We start from the raw sequence: 18,508 nt of genomic DNA, 5'->3' as shown, positions 1-18,508 counted from the left end.
TTTCGATGTATTAGTCACAAATTACCAATTGAACTTGGAAGATTTTTAAATATAGAGCAGAAAGATTATGTGATCTTTGTAGTGCGGGAGAAATTGGAGATGAATTTAACTATTTATGTCGTCCCGAACGAAGTCGACATATTGCGATTGTACGCATGTTTTGTTATACAAGCTGTTTCTCGGAGATGGCTGGGACAATCTTCCTGAAACTTTCCTCAAAGGAGGATCACTGGTTGTAGTTGTGTTGTGTGGTCATTCAGTTTCAAAATGGCTACCGTTGCCATGGAAACCTGAAAAAAGCGACGAATTTTGTCCGCGAGTGTTCTCTCTGGTCCCTTGAACATTCGTCATGAAATTTTATTGATGTAATGATTAGTATCTGTAATTGTGCTCATTGGATTTAAAAATTGAAAAGTTTCCATGGAAACAGGGGAAAACTGAAAATTCTTTAATTTTGATTTTTATATCAAAGTACTGAAAGGACTGATACGAGTTGATGGTTTTCCAAGCTTAGCTATAATGGGTATTGTTTTAGTGATGAAAAAAATTGAAAGTCTTGTCCAGTTCGGGACGACATAAGCTATTGCTTGCAATAGCAGACTTTCTAGTTTTAATTGCAATTTTTCAATGATGAAAGAAGAAAATACATATCTGAAAGTGTTTACTAAGTGAAAACAAGAAATCTGTGAGCCAGTGCTCACTAGTAATACCCCCGCTCTGATGTGAATATACAATATCATGTTAAGGACGAATGCTACAACGTCATAATGGCTGCTTTTCCGGTGAAAATCTAAGTTCTTCCGGTGAAAACGAGAATTTTCCGTGTGGCGAATCAATTAGGAACCCAAAATTGGAACTCTTTTGTAAGAAAGATAATTTAATACATGGGTCTGTTAAACGCTTTTTGTGACGGTCATATTCATTGAGAATTAAGCGCTGAAATAACAAGTATGTAAATAACCGGTTAGAAACCGACAAAATCGGGCACAATGGATTGCTGATCAGTGTAAAGGAGAGAAAATGAATACTTTGTCTTTGGTTGAAGTCATTGAACACGACCATTTCTATACGCATGACAATAATGAAGGTAGGATATTTTTTTACACGTTTTTATTATCTTGGTTGTCCAATATTTCATCTCAGTGATCTGCAAGCTTTCTGGACACCCGCTTTCTCAAATTCTGTAACCATTGTTAAAGTATTTCAATATAATGTCTTGTTGTTCTGACAAACTTGTCAATTAAACTTGACATTTTTCATAGAACGGGAAAGAAATGGGAATGGACAGTTTAAAGGAGAAACGAGAAAGCCCTCCCCACATGAAGATGTAGGACACGACCATTCATATTCCAGTTTACCGACATCATCATCTACTTCAGGTATTGTAAAGTATATTTAAATGAGCTATTTAAGCCATATGAATATCACACTGTGACATTCACATATATATTGCACGTGGGGATTATGTAATGAAATTAATATTAAAATCTTAAGATGATTGTGAGATGTGCATAGATGAAAACATAGATGAAAACCCAGATGAAAACATAGATGAGAATGATTCGGAGTCAGATAAATGTGACGATGAAGACCCCTGTACATACAGTACACACCATTCGGTACAAGGGAGACATATTGTTGAACTTGATGTTTTGGCAGAAGGACTGGAAAAAGGGTTTGTACATTTATCATTTACTCTTCTTTTTCTTCTTCCATAAATGTGCCCGGCACTAAAGTTGGGCATTATTGCACATAGGGCTGTGTATTGAGCCAAAGTAATACATGTAAAGCAAATATAAAAAGTCAACACATAATTATATTATTATTATTAAAGGTGTTCAAGCTGTGGACAACCATTACAATTGACATCATACATTGGAGAAAGTAGATATGGCCTAGGTAAGGATATTTTTTTCATTGAATTTTAATATCATGTCTGCATGTTATTTATAGTATGTAACTGTTGACTTATACTGTTTTTTTGTGTGTGTGTGTGTGTGTACACATTTGCTCTGATTAAGTATTTTGTAATTCTTTTTCTTTATACTTGAATTTCAGGTAGTCTCCTTCACTTAAGATGTAGTTGTAAGAAAATTAACTATGTTCCCACAGGAAAACGACATTCAAAAAACATTTGGGATGTAAACTCAAAATTAGGTGCAGGTCAGTTGATTTATTTTAATTATTTTTTTTTTATTATTTGAAATTAGAGTGATTGAAGCTTCTTTTAAGTTTTTGAAACACAACATTTCACTACAATCTGATTAATAATGCATATATATATAGTGCATTTGTATAACATTTAAATATATTGATAAACTTCAGCAATGATATTCTGTGGTATTGGTGAAAGTGTAGTCAATAATTTATTGGCTGCATTGAACCTCCCGAACATATCCCCAACCACCCTAAAAAGGAGGGAACGAGAGGCAGGTTCTGCATTTGAAGCAGTTGCTACTGAGACGTGTAGTGATGCAATTGCAGCTGAAAGTAGAAGGTAAGAAAAATTTATATCAATGTTGTTTTGGTACAAAAGTAAGAATATATATATATTTAATAGCATCATTTATGTTTATAACATGGAATTTATACTTTGTAATGCATTAAATTAAATATAGATACATGTTTCATTTGAGAGAAAGTTATGTTTGTTCATTTGCAGTTGTCAAAGTGAAGAAGACCAGGCGGTTTCCTTTGATGCTGGCTGGCAAACCAGAGGAAGTGGAAGGAACTATGCTAGTTTATCTGGTGTGTATTTAAAATAATTTTTTTGTAGCAACTTTTACCACTATTTTTATATCATGCATGTTTAACTGAATAACTGTATGTAAATGTAGTTATACATAGTGTTCTTTGATTTCAGGTCATGGAAGTATGATTGGAGTGAATACCGGAAAAGTCTTAAGTTATGCCGTACGTTGTAAAAAATGTCGTTTTTGTGACAGGGCGGTGGATAAAGAAAATCCAAAAGAGCATGATTGTAGAAAGAATTGGGAGAAATCCTCCAAGGCAATGGAGTCTGACATGGCAGTAGAAATGCTTCATGAATTAAAATCAAAGGGATTTCACGTTAAAAAACTTATCATGGATAATGATACTACTACGATTTCAAGGTTATAATTTTATGCTAAAAAAATTGTACATTTCATACTGAAATTAGAATTACTGTAATAATGGGTCATTACTTGCTAATTAATTGAAATAATTTTGCTATGTATTTGTAGGGCTCGAGCATCTTTTGATGAGTCTTTAGAAAAATTCTCAGATTTTAACCATACCAAGAAAAATGTAACAAACAAGCTATATTCACTTAGAAAGGAAAAAAGATATAATAACCTTGGACCAAAAGCAATAAACCATCTGACTAAGTGCTTTGCATATGCTGTCAAGGGGAGTGAAGATGCAGCTAGCATGAAGAAAAACTTGGAGGCCATTCCTTGCCATGTTTTTGGTGATCATTCAAGATGTTCTGAGTGGTGTGGGTAAGTATTCTAGGTTAATTTCTAAACAATAATGCAATAGTAATAAAAATAATAATTATGTTAATTAAGTAAATTATTTCAGTAAAGTGATTTTCATCTTGCAGATATTTGAAAAATCCATCCTCATATAAACCAACAAGTTTGCCATATGGTAAATATATGAAAGGAGAAGATCTGCTATCTGATTTAAAGACCATATTTGAAGAATATGCTGCAAATTCTGAAAAGCTTGTTAAAGTGGGTAGCACTCAGACCAATGAAAGTTTTAACCATACTGTAGCCTCAAAGAACCCAAAGTCCAACTTTTACAGTGCTTCTGAGTCTACATCATTCAGAGTGGCAGCGGCGGTGGCTCAAAAAAACATAGGTCTTCAAACACTAACAAAGGTTTGTATCATTTAAATTAAAACTTTACATGTCCAACTGATTTTGATGTCTAAATTATATGATTATCTTACAAATATATAATATCAAAAGCATTTTTATTATGTATTATCTAATCTCATTAACAATTTCAGGTGTATGAAAATTTGCTCCTTTCTCCTGGAAAGCACACCAATTCCTACATCAGTAAGGCTTCCAGGAAAAGAGATTATCAGAAGATTGTTAAAAGCAGCGTGGAGTGTAAGAAACGTAGAAAGGAACTCAAATCTGCAGCAAATAAACAGGTATTTGAATTTAATTGTACATGTACATATTTTGTGAATTTAAACTACCCTAAAAATTGATTATTTTGAAAGTTTTGTACAATTCTGTAAATGTTTACTATTCAACAGGTATCAACTTCTGAAGTTAAGGAGGGGACAACATACCAGTCAGCAATAGATCTAGCTGGCAATTTAGAACCTGATCATCTGCAGGAAATACCAGACAGGACATTGCCACCTGCTTCCTCCTCTGTATCAAATAATGAGAACACCTTCTTATTTTTTGATCTAGAAACTACAGGTTTAGGTAAGAATTTTATAAAAACAGTGCCAACACACTATTATTCTGCAATGTGTTCTCATTACATTAATTGTATCACTTTCACTTCATAATATTTTTATATAATTTATTCCATTTCATTACAATAAATGTTAATATCATGTTTATATAAGGTACCTCATCAGAGATTGTGCAGCTAGCCTGTGTTTCTGGTGATGACATCTTTAACAGATATGTCCTACCTAGCTGTGCCATCACACCATCTGCAACAGCAGTCACAGGCCTTCACGTTGTAGGAGGAGAACTTTTTTGCCACAAAGAAAAGGTAGAGAGTGTAGGAATTGACACTTGTCTCAAAGATTTTAAAATGTGGTTGAGCAAATTTCACAGACCTGTCCTTGTGTGTCACAATGGAAAGGTATTTGATTCTGTGATATTGATGAAAACATTATCAAATCACCCAGCATGTGGTACATTACCCATTGAAGGTTTTGTAGATACTCTACATGTATTTAGAGAAGTTCTACCAAAGAGGGACACGTACAGATTAGAAAAACTGGTGTTAGATACAATGTCTGTGGCATACAATGCCCATTCAGCTGTTGAAGATGTAAAGATTTTACAATCATTGGTGAAACATCATAGGTTATCATGTGAAATATTGTTGAAACATAGCTTCAGTGTTGACTTTATTTTATCATCAATTGAATACAAATCAAAGACCACTGAATGTTTGAACTCTTTGCAGCCTTTAGTTACATGTCTCTCTAGTTATATGATTAAAAAGATTGCACAGTCGGGTTTGGCATACGGTCATCTGAAACTTGCTTTTGACAGGGGAGGAGCAGAGGGCCTTGAAAATATTCTTTCAGAGAAGCAGTCAGATGGAAATATTAGAGTTACAAGAAATAAATCAATTCTTTCCAAAGTTATCACCCATTTCAGTACATAAAGTATCTCAATGCCATGAAGTATGATTCTTATAATTGATCTGCAATTGACCATATGATTGAACTTTGATTTTGACATGAAAGTATAATTTTGTGTCCTTTTTTTCTTGCATAATATTAGGAAGGGCAAAATCTGTAAGTATGGATACTTATTAGTTAAAGATACAAGAGTCATCTTTATGTGATTTTAAATACCAGTGAAGTATGTAAGTATACATGTACTTGTTATTTTATCATTTTATTTTTCATTAACTTTATTGATGCTATCTGCATTTTTGAGTGTGTATTTCCTATGCTTTTCCATATCATTTTAGTGCAATATTTGTTGTGTTTTCTTCTTTTTTGTTTTTTTTTTGTTTTCTTTCATTTTCATTGTTATATTTTTATTTTGTTGCTGTGTATACATGTTTGTCTACCTGTTGTTTGTGTGTCTTCCTTTTCCTTGCTACTGCTGTTGTGTGTTTAACGTGATGTTCACTGTGCATTTTTTTCCCTATCTTTCTGCTTCATCATGCATTCAAATATATATAGTTGCTTTTTGCTCTAACACCTGTAAGCATATTTTCCTATCCATATGTAACACTGCATACTATTTTATCTATATATATATACTGTAAATACCAATAATTCCATTTCCTTGAGCAAAAAAAAATATTTTTAGTTCATAAAATATTAAATATATGTAAATTTTCATGTAAAAGTACCAGTTTATTTGGGCCCTACCATATTAAGAAAGATAACTCTTCAAACCAGATCTTCTGAACCAGCATTTTTGAGAATATTTTTTGTAGATTTCTTAATCAAATTTCATTTCAATTTTTCATTTGCATATCATCAATAATCATGTGTATTTTCTATTTATAGATTTTGGTACAGTTTTAACCACCGGTTTTCAGGAAATTGAACATGAATGTTAAAAAAACACTTTTTTTCAGAAATAATAAAAAAATGTATGATGAAAAAAAATTTTTTTTGTTGTATTTTAATTCTTACATAGTCAACGGGAATGTTTTAAGTGAATTGAAAATGAAATTAAAGATAATAAATTAAAAATTAAATAAATTCAAATTAATTTGAAAAAATAAAAAAAAATTGTAAAAAATAAAGGATAAATATCTGCATTCTGGGAATGTTGTTAATGATTCTATACATGAAAGAGGCATGCATATTACAAATATCACTAGGTGTGTTATTCTACCTTAATAAACGTTACGGGTATATGCACGGATAAAAAGGAATTTGACATCAGATTCATATAAAAATGAATCCCACCATACTTTATGCCTCAACAAAGTATGCTCTAAAATTTCAAGCATCTGTTATGAGTAGTTGCTGAGAAAACTGCAACGAAAATTTGTTAATTTATGAAACGGAGATGCACTGACAAACAGGAAGTTGACATCAGATTTGAACAAAATTTAATCCAACCATATGACATGCCTCACGAAAGAGTGTGCTAAAATGTCAAGTATCTGCGATGAGTAGATGCTGATAAAACTGTGACAGAAATTTGTTATGTATGAAACATGTATGAAAAAGAGACGCACGAACAAACAGGAAATTGACATCAGATTTAAACAGGAATCCCGCCATATGACACGCCTCAGAGAAGATTGTGTTAAAATTTCAAGCATTTGCGATGAGTAGTTGCTGAGAAATCTGCGACGAAAATTTTTATATATGAAACGGACAGGCGCATGGGTAAACAGAAAGTTGGCATCAGATTTGAACAAAAATTAATTCTAACATATGGCATGCCTCAGAGAAGATTGCAATAAAATTTCAAGCTTCTGCGATGAGTAGTTGCTAAGAAAACTGCGACGAAAATTTAATACGGACAGACAGACGGACAGACGCACAAGGGTAAAGCAGTATTCCCCCCTCTCCTTTGGAGCGGGGGTATAAATATTCAGTTTTTAGTGATGATAAATTTACCTTCATATTTTGATTTAAAGCTAAACCCATCTAAGCATCTAATGTTGCTGACAATTGCTGCCATTATGCTCCAAGTGCATCTGTTAGAGAGTTTGCTGAAAATGCCAGCATTCTCATAACCAATCTTGTCCAGAGTGTGAAATCGTGTCAAAAGCATTGTCCTAAATAGAATATGATTTGGTCAGTATTACTTACCAGTCAGAATAACAGCATGGAATTATGTATAAAATGTCACAGGTACATTCAATAACCAGAAGTCTCTGTCGAGACTGAAGCTCTACTGGTTTGTACTTATAGCAAAGGAAGAGAAAAGTACTTAAGCAGTTGGAAATTGAAACTTTTCAACAGCAATAAATAGTATAATGATCCTTGATTAAGTCTCTTTATGTTCTTAGTGCAGTCTACTTGCATGCTACATTTATATTATAATCAGACTAAAATTGTATTTGGAGTAGCATTTTGAAAGAATTTCACAGAAATTTCTATTTTTAGTAACCACGGCAACACCGTTCATTAAAATCAAAAACCGATATATAGAGTTATGTATCTTATTGTAGTCTACTTGTGTGCCAAGTTATATTGAAATCAGACTAAAACTGTAGAAGGAGTAGCATTTTGAAAGAATTTCACAGAAATTTCTATTTTTAGTAACCACGGCAACACCGTTCATCGAAATCAAAAACCAATATACAGAATTATGTATCTTAGTGTAGTCTACTTGTGTGCCAAGTTATATTGAAATCAGACTAAAATTGTAGGAGGAGTAGCATTTTGAAAGAATTTCACAGAATTTCTATTTTTAGTAACCACGGCAACACCGTTCATCCAGAATTATGTATCTTAGTGTAGTCTACTTGTGTGCAAAGTTATATTGAAATCAGACCAAAACTGTAGGAGGAGTAGCATTAAATTGTTTACAGACAGACAGACAGACAGACAGACGGACGGACGACGGACGCATTACTATCGCATAAGCTCTTCTGGTCTCTGACCAGTAGAGCTAAAAATGTGTACATGTAACGTACTTTGCAATCAGACAGACGGGCAGACTGACCGAAATTAATATCCCCCACTTTCAGCGGGGGGCAAAACCAACTTAAACGTGTCTTGGATTGCATGTTTTGCGAAAATGCTTATTTTAAGGAAGTATGATGGAGCTGATTGTGTGTTATTTATATCAGCCTATTGCTTAGTTTAAATAGTTGACGATTGTGGAATTACATATATCTACTCTTAATTTAACTTCCTCCTCTGTAAAATGCACGTTTGTTGGTTTAATGATTAGAAGACAGGATATTAATGTGTTAGAAAGAATTCGAAGTTTGATTTTTTAAACGATATAAGTGATGTAATTATTGTTTTTCCTGGATTTGGGGCAAAGTTCCAGCTACGTGAAATGAACATAATTTACTTTATATCTTTTGTGGTTATTTCAACTGCAAGTAAGTATTTTTGTGACCTGCTTTCGCGAAAGCAAGAAGATATTAAATTTCATTTGTCATATGTATATTTACTGTGACGAGGCCTTTCTATTTCATCCACTTGAGACGACCAATAGACCTACTTCATACAAATACTATGACCAGTTAAATTCATTAGGAGACCACTAAAAATTTTAATAGCTGAAGGTTATCGCAGTTCTGTTTGTACCTTAAACATCATAAGCCTAGTTCTTCAGCTCCCCGTTATAACATGCAGCATATTATAATTTGGCTGAGTACCTCATCTTACTGTTTTGCTTCAGGTAGACATCTAGTTTGTTACATGACTCTGATGCCTCCGCGTATCTTGCCGTCTATTTTGCACAGCTGGTTTAGCTCCCTTCTATGTTGTACCGTAAATGTACCGGGGTATTAAATTTGGCGTGTACGATATTTGGCACTAATACTTTTATTGATTTTGAACAACTTGCGTGGATTGGATTTAGAGCATATCTTAAAAGAATGAGTCTATTATCGTTTTATTAACAAGTGACAGTTTGCTTGATAGGGCGTGCTAAAATTTTGTATGCTGATTATCATTTTTACTCATCAATTGGGTGTTTGATTTCAATAGAATCAATAATACTTTGCATATGAAGCACAGAACACAGCAATTCCACTGACAATACTGACCAATCGCGTTGAATAAACAACAATTACATGTGAACGAAAAAGTAAGTTTTACTTCCTATAATGATGATATTGAAAGAGTTATGTACATAGTACAACAGAAGCAGAGTAGCCTTACTAATTCCATTCTTTAAATTTTCTTATATGTATCCAAACACCCACCCGGTCAAATCACAACAAATATAATACATGCTTTTTTGAGGACAGAAAACGAAACGGGCTTTGACTGACCACGTGTTGCTAGTGACTACAAATGCCGTACTGGTAAACAACCTTACAATGTGATTGGCTAGTATTATCAGGGGATTGTTGTATTCCGAGTTTCATATGCAAATTAGTATTGATTCCATTGATCCAATCGATGAGTAAAATGATAATCAGCACACAAAGTTTTAGCACGCCCCATCAAGCAAACTGTCACGCTGTTTGTAAAATGATAATACTACAATGAAGCGCAATGAAGTTGTAAAATTATCTATTTGGATGGAACGTTTTGAGCTATCTGTAGAAGTTATTTAAATGATAAAATGCTTTCTTTGATTGTTAGAATGGGAATTAATGTCGCAGCTATTGCAGAAAAAATACATAAAAATTACGCGTTCATGTAATTTTTTTCTGCAATTGCTGCGACGTTAATTCCCGTACTAACAAACAAAGAAAGCATTTTATTGCTTATATTTACATCTGTATCAAAATCCATTCAATGTAAAACATTTGTTCACTATTGATTTTCAGATGAATATATCATTGTATGTAAAATTGTTGGAACAGCCAATGTTCCAGAAAACTATACATGTGACTTAGAGCAGAGCAAACACGGACCTCCGAAACATCAGAGGTGGGATTAGGTATCATGGAGGAGTTAGCATCCCCTGATGACCGGTCACACCCGCCGTGTGCTCCTTGTCATGGTCGGGAAATAACGGAAAAAATCCGTCGTCAATTCAGTGTATAAATCATGGGCTAACAATTAGTATGAAAAACGTCAGTCAGCATTTGACTCAATGATAAATTGTATTTGCTGACAAGGTCATTTTATCGGCTATAGAACTTACGAAATGTTGACTATAAATGAGACTGCTGATATTCTTGTTTCATCAACTTGCTTGTCAATAATTTACCTCTTTTTAGAAATTGTTCATACATAGAGCATGCTCTTGCGTATCGAATCAACTGAAATATATATATTCTATATCATATGATATATATACTCCATACGTCGTATGACACGTGGTTTCAGAATGGACTTCAATCCATTTAGATAAGCTTTTGGATTAATTGTATGAAATTGCTTGATTTATTGGGAAACTGGTATGGTGAAGATACTGAAGCTACTGTTTTAATGAATATCCCTGTAACAAGAATCTTGATTTCTATTTTTTTTTAATACTTGTGTGAAGATCACAAGGCTCTAATCAGCAAGAGTGGACATCGCTCTCATGTCAAAAAATATGAAAATTATGACGTGAAATCTGTCATGAGACAAGGTTTGTCTCTGATATACATGACGATGATTTTATTTTCTGTTTGTACCAAAATGTGAGAAAAGTAGTATTTAGAGAGGCGAGAAAAGACTACAGCGGAAATTCAAAAAAATAGTGTAAACAGCACATGGGTTTTGGAATGATTTCTTTTTATGTGATAAACAACAAGAGGCCCACGGGCCTTATAGGTCACCTGAGTATCATGTAACAACTTTCCAGCGATGGTATTTGGTTCGTGTTTTAATCCAAAAGCCATGGAATTCACAAATTTTGAAAGAGGCACCATTGCTTATCAAAGGGCAGATTTCAAAGCATTAATTCATTTTTAGTAAAAGTACCCCCCTGGTACCCCTGACCCAGCAGCCCTGAAATTATCTATTTTGAAAGAGACCCCTTTCTTCATTATAAGGCCAGCATTTTTTTTAATGTTTAGGTTTAGTTCTGAACATGAGAATAAAAAAGTCCCAAAGGAAAAGGAAATAATTTTTTTTTTTGATAAATCAATTATTAACATTTGTACATTCTTTTTTTATGCTATCCTAATAGGCTCCTTACCACTGGACACATAATGCTTACAAATAGAAAAGTAGAACATTTAATTGCTTATTTCATCATCTGTCAGTTTGGGCCAGTTATATAAATTTTGTGATGTTGATCAAAATATATTTTAAAAAATCAATTCTTTAGAAGTCTTTCAATATATCTTCATTTTTTTTAATATGTGTTAGGTGAATGTGAAGACATTGTTCTAAAATTTACTTGATCTCTAAAATTATAATTCCTATCATAAAACAGACAGGGAGTATTGGGGAGTAGGGTGAACATTTTTTCAATTAAGTGTAAAATAATTTTTCTGGCTGATACAAATGATACTACATGCCTGTATATATTTGTATATTCTTGCCTTCAAATAGTTGAATTTTTTTTTATTTCTTCAGGTTATTGTTTATTTCTTCCTCAAATGGACTTAACTTCTCCCATAGTTTTATTCATTATATTCATTACATCTGATGCATAAGCAACCCTTTTCTGAAGAATGATGCTTAGACTGTAAGCTATAACAGAGACCTAAACAATGTCGCTGGCAATATGCAATAGCTACAACGGGCAGTTTAAAACCTGGGGGAGGAAAATAATTTACAGACAGTTACTTTTGAAACGAATACATAATTATCTCACCAGTATGATATTGTGCAACAAAGTCGTCAGCATTTTATTTGTCCTTTGAACGGGTGAAACGTTTTGAATGGCACTCTTATCGATGAATTTTGCTATCTTCTCAGCTTTATTTACCCGCCGTTTAGAATAAATCCTGGCCTTAAATATGAAATTAGATCATTAGCATATTAACCAGGAGCAAAGGATAAGATGTTCAAAGAAATCATGCATTTCACTATATAATCATTAGAGCCGCACCCTAAAACAAGAACCCCTGACCCTGGGGCCATAAAATTCACAATTTTGGTAGAGGCACTCTTGCTCATCATAACTATATACTTAGTTAGTTTATTTAATACCCAGGAGCAGAGAAGAAGATTTTCAAAGAATTCATGTATTTTCACAATATAATCAATAGAGCCCCGCCCTAACACCAGAACCCCTGCCTCTGGGGCCATAAAATTCACAATTTTGGTAGAGGCACTCTTGCTCATCATAACTATGTACTTAGTTGGTTTATTTAATACCCAGGAGCAGAGAAGAAGATTTTCAAAGAAATAATGCATTTTCCCTACCTACTTATTTAGCCCCGCCCTAGCACTAGAACCCCTGACCCCAGGGCCATGAATTTCACAATTTTGGTAGAGGACTCATTGCTGGTTACAATCATGCAAACAGTTTGACTACTTGATGTCCAGGAGTAAAGAAGAAGATTTTTAAAGATTGCATTAATTTTAGTGGTTTTGGCCCCACCCCTCAGGCCCCAGGGGGGCAGGGATAATGAAATTCACAATTTTTGTTCCCCTTCACCAATAGATGCTTTGTGCCAAATTTGGTTGAAATTGGTTCAGTGGTTGCAGAGAAGAAGCTGAAAATGTTCAAATGTTAACGGACAAGGCACAACGCACGACGACGGACGAAAACAGATAGCAATAGGTCACCTGAGTTTACTCAGGTGACCTAAAAATCAATAAAGACACCCCCATATAACTGTCCAGTGAACCAATCGAACACCGATAAATATTTCAGAAATAGAAAAATTTTATCCCATAAAGAATCAATTCTTCGCGAGAAATGGAAGCATTTGATTGGCTGAATAAGCATGATTGTTAGGTTATAAGTGAGCGAATTAAAGGATCTGATTTTAATCAGATTGACTATTGTTTCACGGTTGGGTGACCATTCCTTTTGTGTACACACACTTTATAAAGCCACGAATAAATAAGAAAAATGATCTCATCCCAGTTACCGTAAAGTAAGAACGAACATGAATTAAAACTTGGATATTTTTGTTTTGTTTTAGGTTATCAGCGTTATCCTTTTGAGGGAAGCACTTTCGGCGGTGACGATTCAACAGAGGAAATCAATTTATTTCCAGGAATACCAATTGGGAATGACATTTTTTATCAAGTTCATGTATGAATATTTACGTTGCTTAGAAATTGAATTATTTTACTTAATTTGTTTAAATCGGTACGTAAAATTTTGTAAACGGTTTTCTTGTCCTAGGTTAGCACAAATGGACTCATCACGTTCAATGCCTCCATTACAACTTTTACTCCAAATATGACATCGTCTTATCCCTTTTTGGCCCCCTTCTGGACAGACCTACATCCAAAAACGCTAAAAAATGACAGTGTGTCCTACAAAGTCTACAGGAACAAATCTTTACTGAAGAATGCTACTAACGATGTACGAAATTTCAGCAAGACGCCTTTTTTTCAGGCCGAATTGATGCTTGTAGTGACCTGGTATAATACGAGTTTTCATAACAAAAAAGATCACGTAAGTTAATCATAGAGTTAACACTGAAAATGAATCAATGCTTTGAAATCTGCTCATTGGTATTTGTCACCGTTCACGGTAACGTAGTTCAGTCGGTAGAGCGCTGGCTCTGTGATCGGGAGTTCGAATCTCGGCCGCCACTGTCTTAAGTCCTTTAAATAAAGTAGCAACTGTTCCTTCGCCATGCGCTCCGGACCTGAAGTGAAAGCTGTGGGTCCTTCAGATGAGATCTTAATATCCAAAGGCCTGTGTTACGCAGGCGTTGGCACGATAAAGAACCCTCACTGCTCAATGGCCAGGAGTGTCGAGTCAAAGTCAAAATTTAAATCCCTTCACCGGTATATGGTGACATCTCAACAAAAATGAGAAATTCTCGAATGAGACGTAAAACAACATACTGTAACCCAATTTTTATTCGCGTGCGAGAAATTTTCGCGAGAGCTTCGTCATCAAGAATATTTCTCGCCGCGAACTAGTCTTAAAGTCTCTGTGTTTCTTAAGGTGATTCGAACGTGACGAAAATACGTCAACTGCGCAACGCGAAATGCCGTTATTCGATCTATGATGTTGTTAAAATGTTGTTTGTCAACTTCTTTTTTAAATTCTCCTATATTGTTTAAAATTAGCCATTTTGTTAAATTGACCACGTTTATGTATCTTAGCAACACAACTATTTATTTATTTGGCGTTTCGTATATAGCACTGATTTACGGCGTATGTAGTTTGACAGACGACAGGAAAAGAAATGTTTACAAACAATGACACGATACCGTAAACACGGGTTTAAAACAGCTAAATTAGCAAGTAAATACCAACGGGTGTCCAGTATTCTAACAGCAAGACGGGCTAAGAAGTCTGAACATCCTGATCACAATTATTTCAGTTGTAATTATATACTCAGTTCACATTACAAATACCAAACACACCTGCGATTACGTTGAAACATGAACACTAACTGTTACATGTGTGCAGGCTACGCTATACCGTATACGTACTTGGAACATTCAAATCATACAATGATGTATGTACGTAAAACAAGGTACACAGTTACCCTACCAGACATTAAACGTAAAATGGAAGTAAAGAAGGATACTATATACACATAATATTTTGATAAGTTTAGTGTGTTCCAATGTGGCTTTAAGAGATGTCATTAAAAAAAATGAAAACTTTATTTGTTTTTGATATTACAAATATAAGTGAAACGATTATTATTTTTTCATATTTCTGATTCATATTTCCTGACTAAGGACATATTTGAAGACATAAAATTAAGCTATAATTATTATAGAATGAAAGAATTATAGATTTTTTGTAAAAAACATAAATTACAGTACATTTTTTGTTTATATTTTAAAATAAAAAGGAAGTTACTCCTCGTCAGATTCTCAAATTGGGGCCTCATATGGGGTTTTCAATTGAAAAATGAAGGAATATTCATCAACAAGTAGAGCTTTTAAAAAAAGCTTACCGTCTTTAGCAACAACCTTAAACAGTAAACTAATCTACATCTTTCAAGTCGTATAATTCTTTTGAATTTCTTGATTTCGTATTTCTACATTAGCTTTTTACTGGTATTAGCGGTTGTCCGTCATCTCCGTAAACTGACTGAGACCTTCGGCAAATCCCGGCCGATTCCGTTAAATGTTTCTTCAAACAAATAAGGAGAAAAGAATAAATACAAATTGTAAAGCCAGCAAGCAATAAAAATCAAATCTTATTTGCAACTTGATGAAAATAAAAAGACCTTTTTAGTTATTGCTATTAAATATATTGTTATTTAGAATTAATTACTGCTGATTTTGTTGTTCGTGTTGTCATTTTTTTAAGATTGGAAATATCGAAAAATTGTTAAGTCGTACGAAAATTAGACCATCAGAAAATTATCTCTCTTGCCTTGAACAGCATTTCAACCAATGAAATAATTGAAAATTTTCTCATCATGCAATTTCTACCAATCACAAAAGAGAGGAAGTGCATAGTCCGAAGACTGTAAAAAACTTCAACTATATAATACCGTCTTCCAAGGAAGTCGGTAATGAAGCATGGACATGAAGCATCTTGATTTTTTAAACATGTGTTAAATATGAAAATAAATAAATAAACTATTAAATAATTTCATTATGGAATTAGAGAACGATTTATTATCAATTCAGGGCAGAAATAATGAAATACTGTAGTGCACACAAATATAAATGCATTGAAGGACAAGAAGATCATTTTTAGAAAAAGACATTTTTGAATGTTTATGTTGCATTTCAGGGACGAAGCAACCGGGGGGGGGGGGGGGGGGGGGGGCAGGGGAGGCCTGCCCCCCTTTTTTTGCCAACAATACTTTTACTATTGAAAATGTTCATTGAAAGACTGGTTGGCCCCCCACCACTTTATATATGAAGGAAATATAGTATTGTAAGCTTTAAAAATGGATATCGAAAGGAATTGGTAGTGGAAAATGTTTGCCTCTACCCCCACCCCCCACCCCCCCACCCCCCACCCCCCCCCCCCCCCCCCGACGAAATAGGATTTTCAACTTTGAGCAATTTTCCCTTTTTTTTTAATTTTTGTATTATTTTTTTTTTTTGCTTGTCAACTTTTTCAGGTATGTAAAAAATAAATTTCAGTGGATGCCCCCCCCCCCACTTTCAAAATCGATACTACGGTCAGGCATTTAATGTAAAGATATGGACTGGAATGTGTTGTTTTCAAGGTTTTTAATTTTTTATCAGATTTTTCCCCCCATTTAAGGCCAGCATTTTTTTATTATTAGATTTACAAAATCAGAATGAAAAGGTCCCGTAGGAGGAGGAAATAAATTTTTTCTTTTTTTGGATAAATTATCGACTTTTGTACATTAATTTTTCTTCTTTTTTATGCTGTCCTAACAGGCTTCTTGCCACTGGTCACACAATGGTTACAGATAGAAAAGTAGAACATTTGTTTTATATTTCATCATCTGCCAGTTTGGGCCATTGATATAAATTTTGTGATGTTGATCAAAATAGATTTTTAAAAATCAACAATTCATTAAAGCCCTTTCAATATATCTTCATTTTTTAAATATTCGTTAGGTGAATGTATAGACATTGTTCTAAAATATACACTGAGTGGCCAAAAGTATTGCAACAAACATGGCTGACGTCATCATGTTGTAACATGGAATGCATAAGAAAAAAACGATTTTTTTTATAAAATAAAAGTTATTTACTTACAATATTTCTTCAGTATTTTGTTGCATAGCCTTTTTGGATGATAACCTGTCGTAATCTGGAAGGAATCGAAGCATACAGGCTGCGAATGTACGTCTGGGAAAGTCCATTCCAGATTCTAGTAACTGCAGCCACCAAGTCGTTCTTGTTTTGAATGTTGTCAATCTCACGGGATAGTTTGATTTTAATACAACGCCAGACATTTTCGATTATATTAAGGTCTGGGGACTGGGCAGGCCAGGTAAATTTCTCATTATTTCTGAATACCGTTTTCTTGTTTCCATGCACTGGTCTGTCTAGATGCGTGTGGTGTTGCGTTATCATCTTGGAAAATAAACTGGCGATTTCCAAACACTTTAGCAATAACTGGCCATAAGTGATTATCTAGCAATTCTATATACTTTATAGAATTTAGATTTCCATCAACTGGCACAAGAACACCAATACCATCGTAGGTAATACAACCCCAAAACATACAACTTACTTTGATGGGCGTTTTCCGTTGATTGAGGCAGTAGGGCTTCCACTTCTCCGACGATTTTCTCCATAAACTCACTGAATTATTTTGTCCAATAACTACCTGTGTTTCGTCTGAGAATATGACTTTTTGCCACTGATCAGAATTCCAATGTCTTTTACCTCGGCACCACAGTATTCTCCGTTGTCGGTTAGTTTTACATATTGTCAAAGTTTTTTTGGATTTTACCTCGCCTGTATCCTTCTTGATGCAATCTGCGTCGAACAGTTCTAATAGAAACGTTTGTTAGTTCATTTCTGTTGAACGTTGATGTAATATCTCCCAGAGATTGTCGGCGATTTGTTTTGAGAATTCGATAAAGTTTCCGATCACCCCTCTCATCTGTCACTCGTGGCCTTCCACTTCGGGGGTTGTTTTCTACACTTCCCTTACGTTCAAATTTTAACAAAACTCGCCCCACTGTACTTCGATGGATTCCCAATGCTTCACTTATTTTATTGTTGTTAAATCCCCTTGAGTTTAATAGTACGATCCGCTCCTTTAATTCAGTTGACAATTCTCTCTTTTTCTTCGACATTATTTACGTTCACGACACACCGGAAATCGTCTGCTCAAGTTAAAACTTAAACGGTCCCGAAAATGAATCATACCCCGACTAATTCACACCCCGAATTTTATATTCCAAATCTATTTCGTTATGCGTCAATATTGAAAACAAAATTTGAAGCAAGTTAAACATAATGACTTCAGCCATGTTTGTTGCAATACTTTTGGCCACTCAGTGTACTTGAGACCTAAAAATATAATTCCTATCATAAAACAGAGAGCCTGGAGTATTGGAGAGTAGGGTGAACATTTTTTTTTCAATTAAGTGTAAAATAATTTTTCTGGCTGCCACAAACGATACTACATGCCTGTATATATTTGTATATACTTGCTTTTTAATAGCTGATTTTTTTAAATTTCTTCATTCTATATTGTTTATTTCTTCC

At 34.1% G+C, this 18,508-nt stretch overlaps 2 protein-coding genes across 2 annotated transcripts in view; both read left to right on the top strand.

Moving 5' to 3' along the window:
• The first annotated feature begins 916 nt into the window (after positions 1-916).
• LOC134265491 (uncharacterized) lies at positions 917-5,506 on the top strand. Its single transcript, XM_062747713.1, has 14 exons — positions 917-1,087; positions 1,263-1,379; positions 1,495-1,675; positions 1,835-1,899; positions 2,059-2,163; positions 2,326-2,497; positions 2,663-2,748; positions 2,864-3,113; positions 3,225-3,482; positions 3,587-3,869; positions 4,001-4,150; positions 4,259-4,436; positions 4,583-4,734; positions 5,481-5,506. Exons 1-14 carry the CDS (start codon positions 1,021-1,023, stop codon positions 5,496-5,498), a joined length of 2,082 nt encoding a protein of 693 aa, XP_062603697.1. The 5' UTR covers positions 917-1,020; the 3' UTR covers positions 5,499-5,506.
• Positions 5,507-8,589: 3,083 nt separating this feature from the next.
• LOC134265761 (sushi, nidogen and EGF-like domain-containing protein 1) overlaps positions 8,590-18,508 on the top strand; it is a 56,225-nt gene continuing 46,306 nt past the window's right edge. The window contains exons 1-3 of the mRNA XM_062747979.1: positions 8,590-8,736; positions 13,351-13,463; positions 13,557-13,832. Of these exons, the coding sequence (XP_062603963.1) occupies positions 8,691-8,736; positions 13,351-13,463; positions 13,557-13,832 (435 nt within the window). The 5' untranslated portion in view covers positions 8,590-8,690. The remainder of the gene's footprint in view (positions 8,737-13,350; positions 13,464-13,556; positions 13,833-18,508) is intronic.

The sequence above is a fragment of the Saccostrea cucullata genome, unplaced genomic scaffold (genome assembly GCF_032062105.1).
Source record: "Saccostrea cucullata isolate Sc308-1 unplaced genomic scaffold, CSIRO_AGI_Scuc_v1 ctg157, whole genome shotgun sequence".
NCBI classification, from domain to species: Eukaryota; Metazoa; Mollusca; class Bivalvia; order Ostreida; family Ostreidae; genus Saccostrea; species Saccostrea cuccullata.
The sequence above is the reverse complement of the archived record's forward strand: the minus strand, read 5'-3'. Positions and strand labels throughout refer to the sequence as shown.

Bases quoted from the DNA above. Each gene is read 5' to 3' on its own strand.
- LOC134265491 (XM_062747713.1), top strand. From the start codon at position 1,021: ATGAATACTTTGTCTTTGGTTGAAGTCATTGAACACGACCATTTCTAT. The intron at 2,498-2,662 runs GTAAGAAAAATT...GTTCATTTGCAG, and splicing joins ATTGCAGCTGAAAGTAGAAG to TTGTCAAAGTGAAGAAGACC. The intron at 2,749-2,863 runs GTGTGTATTTAA...CTTTGATTTCAG, and splicing joins GAACTATGCTAGTTTATCTG to GTCATGGAAGTATGATTGGA.